We start from the raw sequence: 18,645 nt of genomic DNA on the forward strand, positions 1-18,645 counted from the left end.
GATTAGCAATATGCACCCAGAACTGCTCGTGGCTCTGGGTGCATATTGCACCTCACAGGTTCCCTTTAATTATTATCACTCACAGTTCCCCGTTTTTAGAACAAAGGCAAAAAATGAACTCCCAACTTCAGCAATAGGCTGTGACAATCTGGCCAAACATAAAGAAGGACCAATTCTAGCAACTAACCGTTTCGTCCATTCTAATGGAGACATTTGTGGTGTGTGTAACCAATGATATTGCAGTATGAAGAAAACATTCTTTATTCTAATTTCAAAAACAATCATATCAAGTTGTATTCCCTTCACTTTATTGAGGAGCCCTATTAGGGCAAATGTATAAAAAGATAAAATAAAACATACAATGACACCTTTTACAATCAGGTGCTCGGCTGGCAACTCCTATTGTTTCACCATTGCAATAATCATTTTTGGGCCACATACACATATTACCGATGACTACATAAATACATTTTACACATTTTTCCATTTTTTTACACTAGTACATGGTAGAAAAACACATTACTTTCTAATTGCCATTTGACTTAGACCAACGTTCCTTCTTTGTCAACAAAACTTTATAATGACTGGTAACTCGCACAGTTATAACAGACCAGCAAAAATAATATTTAAAATATTTACAACCTTGCAATATCTACGTAACTGTACACAAGGCATAGTGATCATAATAACACAATCTAGTCTTCAGAATATTGTGCACAAAAAAAAAGACAATATTTAGTAGACATCATTACATGAACGAAACAGTGAAATGACGTCACAAGTCCAGTGAAATTCAGCATCTTACAAAACATACCAATTTACTGCAAACGACACCCTTTACATTAAGAATCTGAATTCAATTCAGTAGTAATTTAGCTGGAATCTGAGGTACAGATTTCTTGAGCTACGATAAGTCTTTTGAGCGTGGCCACCTCAGCAGATAAATTTGCAATACCTTGCTTTAGATACAAGTTTTCTGGCTCAGAAGCATTGTAGACATTGTCTGACATTCCAGCAATTCCAGCAGATTTGCAAATGTTCGGGATTTTATCAAGTTCCTTGTGGTGCCACTGTCCTGATTTTATAGGCCAGTCTGGGATATTAGTCACTTGCACTGACAAAGGGGACAAAGACGAATGTACCAGGGGCTCATTGCTATGTTTTTCCAGGGGAAAGTGCCGTTTAGAGGACATGTCAATTGGCAGTGGCAGTTTTTGTGTGGCATCAAAGTCATTCTCCAGTGTATCTGGTTTCACCTGCATTGCTTTTGATTTAATTCGCAGTTTATGAGGCAGTGCAGAGGAGTTCACCTCCGGGACCTTTATGACCGTTGTATGACTATTTTTCAGTTCAACAGGGGAATGGATAGGGCCTTTAGGAACCTGCTGTTCATCCTCCCCATCAGAAGTCTTTCCCACCACTCCCTCATCAGCCTCCGATGTTCTTGGAGAGTTGCTGGAGGAACTGTTAATTTGCAGAAGCGGTGGAGAATGTGAGTACCCGGGAAATGTACTTCCAATATAGTTCTGATAGATAGATGCTGCATAGGAAGGATTCTCTTCCCTAGGCTCCCGAGTAAAGTTCTCAATTTCCATGGGTTCCTGCTTTATCCTTTGATAATTCATTTCAGAGGTCCGGCAGTTGTTTGGGGTAGGGTTTGGCTGGACGTGTTCTCCGGATGATACCTCAGATACATCAGAAATTGAGCTTTGAGGGGAGTGCTTGATTACAGAGATACAGCTACTACTCATTAAAGGATGTTCATGTTCTCCAGGGAAAGACCTGACATTTGCTTTAGCTGTTGCATATTCCTGGAAATACACAGCGGTGGCAGTAGTAACTTTTTGTATTTCTTGAGCATAAGAAGCAGAACTTATCAATCCAAATTTAAGTTTTAAAGACAGCAGCTCTGTTTTCAGGTTTGCATTTTCCTCTCCTAATGCTATCAGTTTATTTTCTAGAACCATATCATTCAGTCTCCGTTTTTCTCGTGAGCGCTTGGCGGCCTCATTGTTTTTCCTTCTTTTTTCCCAGTACATGGCATCTTTCTTTTCATCAGGAATAAATTCCCTTTTCCTGCGACAGGAGGAGGACTTGTTTTTTGAACCTCCCCCTTCATTATACAACATGTCATTACTGGAGTCCATTGATTCAGACATGTCCGGCATATTAGTATTAAGCACAAGGATGTTCTCCATACTATTCCTTGCATCAACACATTCCTGCTCTTTTTTAATAGTGGGCATTTTTAGAAGTTGTATCCGCTCCAATTGGTATTCGACAAGTTCTACAGTTGCTGAAGAGAACTCTCTGACACTGTTCCTTAAACCGTGTGAACATTAATATCTTAATTATAGGAAATTCCATCTGCTAGAAATCTTTCTTTCCAGGAGTCGAAGCATTGAGTCTGTGACCATCTTTGCAGTGTACCCAGAATATAACTTGCCACCTATAAAAAAAATTAAAAACACTGATTATAAAACATGGAAGAAAATCTAATTTTGCATTTGAACTTAAAACATCACGTTGGTAATTTGCAATATTATTGTATGACGTATGCTAAAAGTCCCTCTTCTACGGAACATATTCGGGTTTCACTCAAGTTACAGAAGTGTTGGTTTGCTATTGTGACCACAATCACAAACACTTCTGCAATTTGGTAAGATGAATTATACAGGGCATGGATGTGGTTCATGTGATCAGGTGCACCAATATCTTGGTATAAGCAGAGATTTCCTTTGCTTACATTAGTTATGGCAAGCTTGAGACATTGCATGTCTGAGAATGTAAAGAGCAGAAGGAACAAAGAGAGCGTGGAAAGATTAATTGGTACTTGATAGTCAAAGAGAAGTGGAAAAAGTGAACTTGAATGGTAAAGAAAAAGCCCCTAAAAACTGAAATATATACTAAAAAAAAAAGAAAAGAAACACTAAACATCATGTGTTCACGGGAACTAAATTTAGGAAAGCAAGTCCTCAGGTTACACTAATTTAATATAATTGTCAGATACCGTAATCACAAAAGGTTCCTGATTTAAATAATCCCATGATATAATATAAAACTACAGGCAATATATTAAAAAAAACCTACAATAAAAATATTGAATTTTGAGCGACTGCTCTAAGGTGTTTTGAAATTCCGTTTATATACAGTCTATACTTTTTGATTTTGGTAATGTTCACGCCATCAGGAATGCATGTCCAAGACATCCAACAGGGGGCTACGAAAGTGCATTTGTTGCCCATGAACTCCATTTGTGGAAATAATGTATGCCACGTGGTATTGTGAAGTGTACAATGTGCCCCTTATAACTTTTATAACATTTGGCATATACATCAAGAAAGTGTCCTCATGATGTATGGATTTTATAGAAAACCAGTACAGCAAAAGATGAAATTAAATAACCAGTACTGATGGGAACAAGTACAAGGTTTGGAAAACACACTACCATTTTTTTCCAAAAATAAGACACTGTCTTATACTTTTTTTGCCCCCCAAAAAAGCACTTGGGCTTATTTTTGGGGTAGGTCTTATTCTTGGAGAAACACGGTTGGGGGCAAGTTTACCCTCCCCTTCCCAGGAGACTGATACCAGACCCCAGATGTCTGCGTGGCTTCCAGGTCCTCCCTGTGATCTTCGGCGAGTGCTCCCAGCAAGTAAGCTTCATGCAGCATCCCTTGCTTTTAGCCAAGACACACACATCAGATCGCACACACATCAGATCGCACACACATCAGATCGCACACACATCAGATCGCACACACACACTCACACATCAGATCGTACACAAACTCACAACATCCAGCAATACCGATTGCTTCCAGCCAGCAGGGATAGATGGGACGCAATGCAGTGGAACGCATGGAGGACCCGGCGGTGGAATGCATTGATGCATTTGTCACGCTCCCCGGGTCCTCGGCTCCCCTCCCCGGGTCCTCTGCTCCGCTCCCCGGGTCCTCTGCTCCGCTCCCCGGGTCCTCAGCTCCGCTCCCCGGCTCACCTGCCATGCTCCCCGCTCTCCAACCTCCGGTGCCCGTCCTTCCCAGGCCCCCTGGTCTCCGCTCCCGGCGCCCGACGGCTTCCCAGGTCCTGCCCGGCTCCCCTGCGTCCTCCTCTCAGCTTCCTTCCCTGGCTTCTGGCACCCGGGCCGTGCGCATGCGCATTAGGGCGCGCGCGCGCGGTCACTGACCCTTTCTTAAAGGGCCAGTGTCAAATTACAGGAAATGATGCACATAGGTACAGGGTATATAGGGGGTTAATGTCCAAGGAAGCGGGGCCTGTTCTTCGTGTTTTCCCAAGCTAGGAGTCAGGTCTCCTTGTGTTTTGTGAGATACTTACCTCTCTATCTTCTAGAGCCGATCCTGCATCGCCATCCGGTCCTGCGGTACCTCGAACCCCGAACGCTGCCCATCTGCCATCCTGACAGTCCGTACCATCTCGGATCCCTGCGGTGACCCGTCATCTCGCTCCAACGGTTTCGGACCCCGCCTGACACCATCACGGCTTCCGAACCTGAGCTCCGTCACCCGGACCACCATCAGTGACCTCGTGGTCCCAGGGACTTCTCCATTTTCTCCCAGTGCACGGACTGTCCTGCTACCTACAGTGCTCCGGCTACCGGACTCCTTTCCCTCATCCGGGAGTTCGGCCCAGTGGATCCACCTCCAGGGTCTACCCGTCCATCTGGCCCTAACAGCATTCCACTGCAGGTTTCATGCGTTCGACTGCAGGTCCTATGCGTTTCACCACAGGCACTATGCGTTCCACTGCAGGTCTTATGCGTTTCACCGCACTGCGTCTCAGGATTCTCTGCCAGTTAGAAGCAATCGTTATCACCGGATCTGGTGTGTGAGCAATCTGATGTGTGACTGTGTGAGCGATCTGATGTATGCTTGAGCTATCTGATGTTTGAGTGTGTGTGTGATCTGATGTTTGTGTGTGTATGTGCGATCTGTTGTGTGTGTGTGTGGGTGTGATCTGATGTGTGTGGGTGTGATCTGATGTGTGTGGGTGTGTCGTCTGATGTGTGTGGGTGTGATCTGATGTGTGTGTGTGTGAGCTGATGTGTGTGGGTGTGTGATCCACTGCAGGTCCTCCCACTCGGCGTCTGGGGAGTATGATTGTAGAGTGTCTGCTTTCTATAATGAAGTGTCCTGCAGTATTCTTCAACTTTTTAGCTGCAGGAACACTTCATTATTGTACCACGACTAGGGCTTATTTTCGGGGTAGGGCTTATATTTAAGCCTTGCTCCGAAAATGCTGAAAATTCCTTCCTATTTTTGAGGGAGGTCTTATTTAGGAAAAACACAGTATTAGCTTTTCTACTATACATCTAGGATAGGCAGAGATTTGGCACTGGTATGATGAAGTATATAAGAAATAACGACTAATGATTTAGGTTCCTCGGAGCATCAACTCTCAGGGGTACTTTGCACGTTGCGACATCGCTAGCCGATGGTAGCGATGCCGAGCGCGATAGTACCCGCCCCCGTTGCACATGCGATATCTTGTGATACCTGCCGTAGCAAACATTATCTCTACGGCAGCTTAACACGCACTTACCTGCCTTGCGACGTCCCTCTGGCTGGCGACCCGCCTCCTTCCTAAGGGGGCGGGTCGTGCGGCGTCACAGCGACGTCACACGGCAGGCAGCCAATAGAAGCGGAGGGGCGGAGATGAGTGGGACGTAAACATCCCGCTCACCTCCTTCCTATTGCATAGCCGGTGGAGGCAGGTAAGGAGATGTTCCTCGCTCCTGCGGCTTCATAAACAGCGATGTGTGCTGCCGCAGGAACGAGGAACAACATCGTACCTGTCGCTGCAGCGAAATTATGAAAATGACTGACACTACACAGATCACCGATTTACGACGCTTTTGTGATCGTTTATCGGCGCATCTAGGCTTTACACGTTGCGACGTCGTTACTGGCGCCGGATGTGCGTCACTTTCAATTTGACCCTGACGACATCACAGTAGCGATGTCGCAACGTGCAAAGTACCCCTCAGTGTTCATTGCAATCAAGTATAGCGCTCAGCGATTCTTATGATTCATAGTGCATGTTGGCTTCCAACAGGCATGTTGACATAAAGACTAGAGAGCTACGGTGAGTTAAGCCTTCTGAAAGGGAAATGGCATAAAAGGCACATTTTTGCATAGATGATAATGATTATAGAAGGCAGACGAATGTGATTCACATCCATACCTAATTCTATCACTGCTAATTAAAAAGCGCCAAACAGCAACCACGTGATTTCCGAGTACTGGCAAATTGTACAAGAAGTGATTAGCCAGTACGCGAAATGGATGACTTGCTGACTGTGACTATGCTTGGCAGAAAAAAAAGGCTCCTGTTTTTGTGACTTACTCACCATGGTTTGTTAGGTTTTCAGTGAATCAAAAATAGTAAAAGAACAACTGTTCACATGAATATATCCAGCCAGCTAATGTTCAGCGAGAACGCTGCCAAGGTACACAAAGACAGCCAACAAGGTTAGCTTTTCACTCATTTACAATGGCTCATTAATCTAATTTTATCTCTCTATCCTTGGAATAAAATGACTCGAAGACATGCAAAAAAATCACTAATGGAATGGTTATGTACAAATAAACAAATGGATTTTCTGAAAGTGTTTTCTAAAAACTAAGATGGCAAGAACACAAAAAGTGTGGGTGTAGACTCGCCCCACTGCAAATCGTAATTCCCTCACAGAATAGATAGTGTATTCAGGCCACCGCTTCCGCTATGTGTAGGCATCTTCTACTTCTGCCTAAAGGTAGTCACCCACGTTAGGTAAAAGTATTCTGATGGCTGAACACCATCTGGGGAATGATACGCAGGCACAGTCATGCACAGTGTAATTCATATAGGCCATTACAGTTGTACACATGTTCAGCGGCACCAGGCAAAGGAGAAACCATCTATCCAGGAAAATTATTGTAAAGAAAGATTGCTGATGGATAAAAGATTTCTTATTCGACAAAATATCGTTTATCTAGCAGATGAAATATGGAAACAGTTGACTTGTTTTAAGACAACGATAGATTTACAGATGGGTAAATCGATTATTCTATGAAAATTGAATGCAACAAACGTCTGCTCTGATTGATGTAATCCATCTTCATCAACTTTCGGTAGTATGCACTACCGTGTCACAAATCCGTGTTTTTATCTCGGACAGCACATTGACCCAGAGAGCTTCATTGAGCCATACACACATCAGTTTTAAAAATGGGTTCGTGTCTCCGGTCCGTGAGATTCACAACGTGTCCTATTCTCATCAATTTTGCAGATCAGACTTGGTCATTAAAGTCTTTAGGGATCCATTTAAAATGTATGAAACATAGAAGACAGACTTTCTACGTCAGCGGTCCATCCGAGTTTCATCTGTTTTTAACTGATACATTGTTAGGAGTCATTTGATAAGAATTTTTCAGCCTAACTGCTTTGGTGAAAAAAAAAGGGGGTGCAAAAATGATGACACAACAGGAAAAAATGTGTGAAGGTGGGGTTCTCTCGGAAGGTAATACATAGATGTGTGAATGCAGCCTTATTCTAATGTGCATTGACATCTGTATTCCCAAAAGGACCATAACTTTATACTGTAGCTCTGCCTATGAATGGACTCGGGCTGCACCATTAGTGCCCTAGACCAACTGAAGGTAGAGAAATAGCAAATGCTAAACAAGACACCTGACTGTGTGTCAATGGCTTTGATATAAAAATCCTACAAGAACAGACTCATACTGATTCATTCAGAGTATAAAGTGTAGACTGCAACGTCTTTTTGAATATGTTACATTTTAGTATGTCTAATATTGAAGAAAAACCTACAATGACCCACATTAGATCAGTACAGAACCCAAGGCTAAACTGTTAGTACCAGCACCCCAAGAGCTTTGAGTACTATAGCCATATTATGGACACTAAAATGCTTTTGTACAGCCTTATAAGTGTGATAAAAACCATATTCCATCTAAGCATATCCTTAACATCACAACAGTTTAATTTATCAGGTTTATAAGTCAGATAAATACTGTCAATATACAACTGGCCTCTTCAGAGTATTGAAAAGTTATGTACAATATGCACTAGATATACTTAGGAATAGTGACGAGCAAGCACTACCAAACTCGCGTGCTCAGTACTCCTAACAGTTAGTGATAAATGAGCACTACTATGCTCGAGTGCTCAGTACTCGTAAAAGTTAGTGATGAATGAGCACTATGATGCTCAGCACTCATAACGGTTAGGCTAGTTTCACACTTGCGTTGGACGGCTTCCGTTGCTATCCGCAGCCTTGAGGAATTACGGTAACCGTTGCAGGAAACCGTTATATTCCTCATAGACTTCTATTAGCTACGGATAGCAACGGATGGTCTTGCATTGCATCCGCCCCGCATCAGTTGTTTTGACGATGACCGTCAGTGACCGTCGGGCGGATGGAACGCTGCATGTAGCGTTTTTCTGCACTTCAAAAAAACACAACCTGCAGGATTCCATCAGCGTCCGCTTTTTTTATAATGTACGCCTATGGTGGCGGATTCCGTTAGAATCCGTCATTTGACGGATTCCGTTAACGCATCCGTCTTTACACAACTGCGCATGCCCAGATGTGTAAAGTCAAGGAAAAAAATCTATAACGGATTGCGTTATTTTGTACGATCCGTAGCATCCGTTGTGCCACTATATGCAATGCATCCGTTGCATCCGTCACACAACGCAATGCTACGGATCCCGTCCAACGCAAGTGTGAAACTAGCCTTAGTGATGAGCGAGCACTACCATGCTTGATACTCGTAATGGTTAGTGATGAGCGAGCGCTACCATGCTCGGTACTCATCACAGTTAATGATGAGTGAGCACTACCATATTTGGAAATCGTAACAGTTAGTCTTGAGTAAGCACTACCATGCTCGTAGCAATTAGTGATGAGTGAGCACTAGAATATTTGGGAGCTCGGTACTTGTAACGGTTAGTGATGAGCGAGTACTACCATGCTTGGAGCTTGTTACAGTTAGTCTTGATTAAGCTCTACCATGCTCGTGTGCTCGGTAGGTGTAACGAGTAGTTGGATGCTCCGATGGGCGCAACACGAGTAACTGAGTATAATAGAAGACAATGGGAGACTGGAGCGCTTTTCCATGAAATCTTCCGGAAAAATGCTTGAGTTCCCCATTGACTTCTATTATACTCAGGTACTCGAGTCGCGCCCATCCACACATCCAACTGCTCGTTATGATTACTGAGCACGGTAGTGCTCACTCATCATTACTTAAGCAATGATGGCATCTTTTATACATATATTACTGATCATTAATGGTTAACTACTCTATTGTGTTGATTACTGTAATATATCCAATTCACTCTTAGATTATCTTGTTGAAACGTTTTGCTGGAAATAGCTATTGACTGTACATCGGCTTCTAATTCTGAAAGCTATTCACAACATGCCCACTGAGTAATAAGACTAGTATGTGGCACGCTGCCCCATTCGTACTTTGAGCCGGGGTTTACAACCAGACAACTGGCAGACTGTGTCATGTGGATGTACAGTCATGGAAGCGATTATGACGCAATTCTATGGCATTAGACACATGCAGGCGCATTAAGGTACAACTGTTCACATCACTGAACTTTGGTGCTTTTTTATGCTTTGCGGTGACATTTCAGCTTGGAAATAATTATGTACTGTATATGTCATTATTTCTAGAGAGGGCAGTGAAGAGGCTTTGTCAGTGACTAATAGATATGTAATGAAGTACACTGTAATGTGCATTTGATAATATATGTCGTCAAAAATTTCCGGAACAAGCAATAACTGCTATCAAAACTGATATCGTTTTTAAATGCATCAACCACTACACGGACCAGCTCAAGTAGAGGAATGGTTTTACGGTATAGTATAAAGCATGGCCCTTATTATGAGTTAGTGTTCACCATGTAAATCAATGCCGATCATTGAGTGCACTGATTCCCATTGTCATGAGTCAGTGCCACTTGTTCTTTTATTTAGTTTGCGGTAATGACAGTAAGAGCAGTTCAAACACTCTACTAGCGTTACTTTCATCACAAAGGCTCCGAATTAGTGGGCACATAAAGGAATACGCACACACAGGAACTAGAGCTGCCGGCAAATGCCACAGTTGTGAAATTGGACCAAGTGCAGCAGTAAGCAATGTCCCTATTTTCAAGGATCGGAGAGGTGGTGTGTTACTGCTGCAACACATTATGTGGGCTAAAACCCACAAAACCACAAAGAAGGCAATCTTCGCTCATCTCGGAGATTGTGTAACAATAGACATAGAACTGCATTGGATTGAGAACGGGCTAGTCATACATAAGAAGGATCTGGTTTCCTTCGTTCCTGCTTTTGAGGATTCTTTCGAAGGATTCAGTCGGCAGCTCCACAACTTTTACTTTTGAAAAATTTTAGTAAATTGTCCCATTACTTTATATTTCTGAAGAAAATGTTACAAATGGAATGAGAAATCCTCAACACGTGCCCATAAAAAAAAAACATTCCCCCTAAATGCATGAACATATATATACATATGTGAAAAGGATAGGCATATACTATGGTTAATGAAGGAGCAGTACGGTGGCTCAGAGTTAGCATGGGGTCCTGGGTTCAAATCCCACCAAGGACAACATCTGCAAGGAGGTTGTATGTTCTCCCCGTGTTTGCGGGGGTTTCCTCTGGAATTTCAGTTTGCTCCTACAAACAGTGATGATGATGTCTGTACGGCGTTGCGGAATATGTTCGTGCTATATAGGTGAATAAAATAATAAATAGAAAAATAATTTAATGGTATCTCTCTAGAATTCATATGGCACCACCTGAATCTCATTTTTTGAGGGTTTAGAAGGAAACCTTAATATACCATGCTCAGCATCGTGCAGTATGAATTTGAATGTCTTTTTTTTTTTTTCCTTGAGGATTTAGGCGAAAACCCCAATACCATGCTCAGCATGGAGCACAGTATGAATGTGAATCCCATTTTTTTCCGAGCCTTTAGGCAGAAACCCCAGTATCATGCTCTCTTTGGAGCACAGTATAAATGTGAATCCCATTTTTTTTTCCCAAGGATTCAGGTGGAATCCCAATGCCATGCTCTGCATAGAGCACAGTATGAATGTGTATCCCATTTTTATTATAGGATTTAGGCGGAAACCCCAATATTATGCTCTGTATGGAGCAAAGTATGATTTTGGGAGGACTTAGGCAGAAACCCCAATACCATGCTCTGCATGGAGCACAGTATGAATTTGAATTCCATTTTTTTGAGGATTTAGGTGGAAACTTAATACCATGCTCAGCATAGAGCACAGTATGAATGTGAATCCAATGTTTTCCGACGATTAAGGAGGTAACCCCAATACAATGCTCTGCACGGAGCGCAGTATGAATGTAAACCAAGCCTTAGCTCAATACCATGCTCAGCATAGACCACAGTATGAATGTGAATCCAATGTTTTCCGACGATTAAGGAGGTAACCCCAATACAATGCTCTGCACGGAGCACAGTATGAATGTAAACCAAGCCTTAGCTCAATACCATGCTCAGCATAGAGCACAGTATGAATGTGAATCCAATGTTTTCCGACTATTAAGAAGGTAACCCCAATACAATGCTCTGCACGGAGCACAGTATGAATGTAAACCAAGCCTTAGCTCAATACCATGCTCAGCATAGACCACAGTATGAATGTGAATCCAATGTTTTCCGACGATTAAGGAGGTAACCCCAATACAATGCTCTGCACGGAGCACAGTATGAATGTAAACCAAGCCTTAGCTCAATACCATGCTCAGCATAGAGCACAGTATGAATGTGAATCCAATGTTTTCCGACTATTAAGGAGGTAACCCCAATACAATGCTCTGCATGGAGCACAGTATGAATGTAAACCAAGCCTTCGCTCACTACTCCAGTGCAGGCAAAACACATCAGATAAACATCGGCCAAATTTGTCGACTTTGACAGGATTGGTTGACTATCTAAAGTGTAAGGAAGCTAGGATCAAATTATTGCAATTCAACATTCCCGATTGTTTTCCTCAAAAGATAATCCCTGGCTGGAGTTTGGCTTACTCCCCTCTCCCTATTGAGACTCAGACAAGCCAAGTGTGCATGTGTATATGTGATAAGAATAGCAAACGGCTATCTAGCGTCCAGCCAGATTTACACATCATATGAGGCATATCCTCACACCATGCTGTGATAATGAGGGCACTTAATTATTGTAACATAGATGTAACGGAGCAAAGATGACATTTGAACAGTCATTTCCATAAACAGCAGTTTACTTTTATGTACAGCAAGTTACAGAAAAACCTCAAGCGTCTCAGATGGTTTTATGAGATGTAACTGGTGCATGGTAACCTGATTTTCTCTTTAATCTATATGATATACAGTTTAGTGTACCTGCACGTAACACACTAGTCTAACAAACTGTACTCTGTTCCATAATAGTCCATGTAACCGGTATGTAATCACACTAAATCCAGCTATCCTGTGTATAAGGAGTGACATTTCAGTGTTACATGCGGGATTAGTAAATGTACCTAACCTGTTACAGAATGAACTTTGCTGCATATTACATATTGGGAGTTGGCCACTATTGAGCTCCTTATTTAACCCTCTAATGAGGTTATTAAAGTGAATAGGCATGGAGAATAATTAATTAATGTGGTAAAGGTACAAATAAAAACACTAATTTGCTAGCTTAGGGGGTCTTCCTGTAGTTTAAGGTACATTTACTAGATTCCTACAGTATATTCTGAAGCATGTCTTGATTGATAGTCATTAGCATATGACAGTGCCAAGGCTACGTAGGCTACGTCTAGGACGCAGTACCACTGAAATGCTGCCTCTACTGCAGTGACAGTCTTTACCCATTTTTACAGAGAAGACCCAAAGGAAGCCACAAACTAAATATAGTGATTTCATGCAAAGGTGTGATCTGTATGGAACGGCTCCAAATTGAGGTTCCAAACCCGGCCTCTGCTTCCTGTGTGCTCTGATAAATGCCACGCTACTGAAGATACACAGTGTTCAGCCAGTACAACGCAGTACCTGGCCGCATGGTCATCACACCTATGTGTGGGCATTCAGTAGCTTCCACCTTAGTGGCCTGGAGGCATTAAGGCCCTGTCACACATAGAGTTAAATCTGCGGCAGATCTGCGGTTGTAGTGAAATTGTGGACAATCAGTGCCAGGTTTGTGGCTGTGTACAAATGGAACAATATGTCCATGGTTTCACTGCAACCACAGATCTGCCAAAGATTTATCTCTGTGTGTGACAGGGCCTTTACTCTTTAATTGTTCGCTCCAGTATCAACATATTCTGCATAAATTAATAGTACTGGTGAATATAAGAAACTTTGTAATCTATCTTATCATAGAAATAGGCTTCTTTCTTCACGTATAAACCACTCCTCCCTTAAACTCATCATGAAAGCAAGATGGACAGCCAATACAGTGGTGTCAGATTAGAGAGGAAATAAAAAATCTATGAAGAGGGGATGGGACAAGACGAGGCAGATCAGCTGTAGCTTTTACAAACTTTAGAGCTTGATTCACAGCAACACAGCTCAGAACTGCGGTATTATAATAATAATAATAATAAACATTTATTCACTTACCGTATTTTTCGCTTTATAAGACGCACTTTTCCTCCCAAAAATTTGGGAGGAAAATGGGGGGTGCGTCTTATAAAGCGGTACCTGGGGGGGGGGGGTCCTGTCTGAGGCGATCTGGCGGCCGGGTGCCTGTGGCTGCATGCAAGCGGCCGGGTACCTGTGCTTGCGTGCGGTGGCAGCCGGGTACCCGTGGCTATGTGCGGGCGGCAGCCGGGTGCTGTGTGCGGGCGGCAGCCGGGTACCTGTGCTTGCGTGCGGTGGCAGCCGGGTACCCATGGCTGTGTGCGGGCGGCAGCCGGGTGCTGTGTGCGAGCGGCAGTCGGGTGCCCGTGCAGGCGGCAGCCGGCTGCCGCCCTCACACAGTCACCCAGCTGCTGCTCGCACACAGCCATGGGTACCCGGCTGCCACCGCACGCAAGCACAGGTACCCGGCGGCTTGTACGCAGGGTGGGCGGGCAGCCTGCTGGCTGCCACTCTGTGCATGCGGGGCGGGCGGCTGTGCAGCATGTTACCAGTTGTTCGCGGTCCCTCTTTCAAATGATGGTGCCGGTGGAGCTCTTGGATGAGAGCTCCATCTGCGCACGCGCTGCTCCGGGAGTCAGCGCGTGCGCAGATGGAGCCCTTGGATGAGAGCTCCATCTGCGCATGCGTAGCTCCGGGCGCCATTACTTGAATCGGGACCGCGGACACACTGGGGAAAACACCGCATCAGTCTGCTCCACCACTGAGCAGTCCCCGCCGCTGCCACCACTGAGCAGTCCCCGCCACTGCTCCCACCACTGAGCCGTCGCCGCCGCCACCACTGAACCGGGACCGCGGACACTCACTGCACCGGCCTGCTGCACGGCTCACCCGCCATCGCTGCTGCTGCCACCACGGACCCCACGGCTCCTGCCACCACGGACGCCACCGCACCTGCAACCACGGACGCCACCGCGCCTGCAACCACGGACCCCACTGCCACTGACCTGCCGCGCCTGCCAGCACAACCTGTGCCTCCTGTGACCCCGCTTCACCACCACTGCTGCCCCCCTCCGGTAAGAGAACACCAGAGTATAAGACTGACCCCATTTTTCTTTTTTTTACCTTTTTTTATGTCTACGTTTGGGGTGCGTCTTATATTCCGGTGTGTCTTATAAAGCGAAAAATATGGTATATAGCTCCATTAATTCCACAGCACTTTACATACATTGGAAACACTGTCCCCATTGGGGCTCACAATCTAGGTTCCCTATGAGTATGTCTTTGGAGTGTGGGAGGAAACTGGAGTACCCAGAGAAAAGCCACGCAAACACAGGGAGAACATACAAACTCCTTGCAGATGGTGTCCTTGGTGGGATTTGAACCTTGGACCCCAGCGCTGCAAGACTGCAGTGCTAACCACTGAGCCATCGTGCCGCCCTGTGTGCTACAAAATTGAGCACAAATCCATCTCTGTCTGTGCTGTAGATGGCAGACATCATACCAGCTGATCTCCACCTACTAGCTCAGAGAGAACTGAAAATTAACAAATAGACCCTGCAGAGGAGGAAACTAGAGAAAAAATGCTGGATACAAGTCATATGATGGGCAGAGGTGTTTTTAGTCCTCATGTACACACAAAACGTCTTAATTTAAAAAGTTATCTGAATGGACAGGTACGCTTTAAGATCATGTTCTTCCATACCACAACCATTTACCGACTAAGGACATGCTAAAACAGTAACGGTCCTTTCCTTAATGTTGCATTAGGTTGGACATGCACTGTAGACTGTCTGTAAGCTAAACAGGAACGGTCCTTTCCTTAATGTTGCATTAGGTTGGACATGCACTGTAGACTGTCTGTAAGCTAAACAGTAACGGTCCTTTCCTTAATGTTGCATTAGGTTGGACATGCACTGTAGACTGTCTGTAAGCTAAACAGGAACGGTCCTTTCCTTAATGTGGCATTAGGTTGGACATGCACTGTAGACTGTCTGTAAGCTAAACAGGAACGGTCCTTTCCTTAATGTTGCATTAGGTTGGACATGCACTGTAGACTGTCTGTAAGCTAAACAGGAACGGTCCTTTCCTTAATGTTGCATTAGGTTGGACATGCACTGTAGACTGTCTGTAAGCTAAACAGGAACGGTCCTTTCCTTAATGTTGCATTAGGTTGGACATGCACTGTAGACTGTCTCTAAGCTAAACAGGAACGGTCCTTTCCTTAATGTGGCATTAGGTTGGACATGCACTGTAGACTGTCTCTAAGCTAAACAGGAACGGTCCTTTCCTTAATGTTGCATTAGGTTGGACATGCACTGTAGACTGTCTGTAAGCTAAACAGGAACGGTCCTTTCCTTAATGTTGCATTAGGTTGGACATGCACTGTAGACTGTCTCTAAGCTAAACAGGAACGGTCCTTTCCTTAATGTTGCATTAGGTTGGACATGCACTGTAGACTGTCTGTAAGCTGCGGGGTTGGGCTGGTGCTTTATGGTAATTTGGACACACACAGGTCACATGGCCAAAGATTGCTATGTGTCACTGCTACATACCAGCGCAATACAAGTGAATAGGGTTGTATGCATCCCCTAGGATCCCACAGCAGATAATTCACGGACCCAGATGGATTTTGCAGTACCCGAGAGGTTGCAATGCATCCCATTCACTTGTACTAAGCTGCGATGTAGCAGAGACCCATAGCGGCAATCTTTGGCCATGCAACCCATGCCGTACAGCCCCAGCCTCATGGATCTCTTCACTGACCCAGCACAGCTCCGAGCATCCCCTCACAGTGAGGATATCAGGCAGCTTTTAAGGCATGTCAGGAGATACAGTGCCAATGTTTCTGATCCTGGTTGAATGTGTATGGAGGTGTCCTACCTTCCTCTGAGAGCAAATGTCAGGAAAAAGTAGTCTGGCATGTTACATTTCAACTCATGCTTTATTTCTGGTATATGAAGTGTCCTCTCTTCCCCACCATGAGCCAGTATAGTTGGGATTGTGGTACTGAATATAGACTACCCCATATAAGAGAAGCCCTCACTAATCTTTCTACTGTATAGGCCTGAAAGTGCCGTCGCCTTCATCAGGACCGGTAATGACATTTAAACTGCCACCAATAGGTTCTTATCAGACACGGCAACCTGGCACAATTAACCTTGGAGGTACTGGTTGGGAAAACGAAGTTACATCTCTATTGTCATTACATATCATAACATATTAGTAATTGCAAAGGAAATGTTCTTGTCTACATAGACGCATTAGACATGTGTAAACCTCGCGTAATGCCTGGCAGGTCCATAGCTTTGGCAACACGAGGAGCACAAAAATGACTTCATAGTAGAATTGCCTCACAACTGTTGAATCCAAACCAGTTCTACGAGTGAAGGAGGAAATCCTGCTTTCACTGTACTTTTCACTGTCATCAGCTACTACAAGCTAACGTGTACAGAGCGTTACGTGCCCATCTAAAGCTGAACCTGTAACAACTTGTACGAGGAGCAAAAAAATCTCCTTCACAGATACAGCCCCCTGTAATGTTCATACAGGCGATGTGGAAGCTACTGACATAACTCTGGCACCACCTACCGCCAGGGGCAAGAAGAGAGCCGAGGGACATCTTAGATTGAGAGATCTAATGACATGGCCACGAGCTGCTGACCACAAGCGAATTGACTTTCTTAAATTGGCCGATGGCTGTTGGCCAACACTTGCCCAGCTAAAAATCCCCCCAAACACGCATGTTTTTAAAGTGAAGCTGGGAGTAAGTTGCTGCCAAACACAATTGGTGGCAGTTTGTCCCCCGAGACTAAAAAATGGCCTTGTTGACATCCAACATCCTAATTCATTTTCTCTGATATCTGTCGTTTCAGGAAAGTTCTAAAGGGGAAGTTATTCTCCTTAAGGAGACTGACATACCATACCGGCCAGTGAGGAGACTTTTATGCCGCAACGCTCCTCTGCGAAATATTCAAATTGTCTCTTCAAGAAGGAAGAAGACGGACTCTGGTGCCACCTATTGGAGGTAGCAATCCTAGAAGTCAAAGTGACCCCATGCGAGTCTTGTCGTGTGACTTAGGGGCACTTTGCACACAACGACATCGCAAGCCGATGCTTGCGAAGCTGAGCACGATAGTCCCCGCCCCCGTCGCAGCAGCGATATCTTGTGATAGCTGCCGTAGCGAACATTATCGCTACAGCAGCTTCACATGGACTCACCTCCCCTGCGACGTCGATCTGGCCGGCGACCCGTCTCTTTATTAAGGGGGCAGGTCGTGCGGCGTCATAGCGACATCACATGGCAGGCGGCCAATAGAAGCGGAGGGGCGGAGATGAGCGAGACGTAAACATCCCAGCCACCTCTGTCCTTCCGCATAGCCGGCGTGAGCTGCAGGACGCAGGTAGGAGATGTTCCTCGCTCCTGCGGCTTCATACACAGCGATGTGTGCTGCCGCAGGAACGAGGAACAACATCGTACCTGTCGCAGTCGCGTAATTATGGAATTCCCAGACACTACACCGATGATACGATTACGACGCTTTTGCGCTCGTTAATCGTATCATCTAAAATTTACACACTACGATGTCGAGTTCGACGCCGGATGTGCGTCACTTTCGACATGACCCCTCCGACATCGCACCTGCGATGTCGTAGTGTGCAAAGTGCCCCTTAGGATTGATGCCAGATCAGAACATGAATCCTAAGTCATATGGCAAGACTCGTTGGAGGGTCACTTTGACTTCTAGGATTGCAACCTCCAATAAGTGGCACCAGAGTTCGTTTTCTTCCTTCAGGAGAGTTGAAACAATGACTAGGTAGCCCTGCAGAAATCGGTGGGTCCTGCCTACATTAATCTAATGTGCATGAGCAGCTCTAAAGTAAAGATATCGTAATATGACTGCCTAGTGTGCCAGAATTATAGCACCTATGTAAATAATTCCCCTATCCAGCTCTGCCAAAATAAGCACTGATGAGAACAAATCATGTCTTAAAGGGGTTGTCCACTACTTTCACACTGATGGCCTATCCATAGGATA

The 18,645-nt window shown here is 44.6% G+C and overlaps 1 protein-coding gene across 1 annotated transcript in view; it reads right to left on the reverse strand.

Annotated features, from left to right (window-relative positions):
- Positions 1 to 291: 291 nt before the first annotated feature.
- Positions 292 to 18,645, reverse strand: part of NFIL3 (nuclear factor, interleukin 3 regulated) — a 26,757-nt gene continuing 8,403 nt past the window's right edge. Inside the window, exon 2 of the mRNA XM_075340699.1 lies at positions 292 to 2,449. Coding sequence (XP_075196814.1) covers positions 873 to 2,246 — 1,374 coding nt within the window. The 5' untranslated portion in view covers positions 2,247 to 2,449 and the 3' untranslated portion in view covers positions 292 to 872. The remainder of the gene's footprint in view (positions 2,450 to 18,645) is intronic.

The sequence above is a fragment of the Anomaloglossus baeobatrachus genome, chromosome 1, assembly GCF_048569485.1.
Source record: "Anomaloglossus baeobatrachus isolate aAnoBae1 chromosome 1, aAnoBae1.hap1, whole genome shotgun sequence".
NCBI lineage: Eukaryota > Metazoa > Chordata > Amphibia > Anura > Aromobatidae > Anomaloglossus > Anomaloglossus baeobatrachus.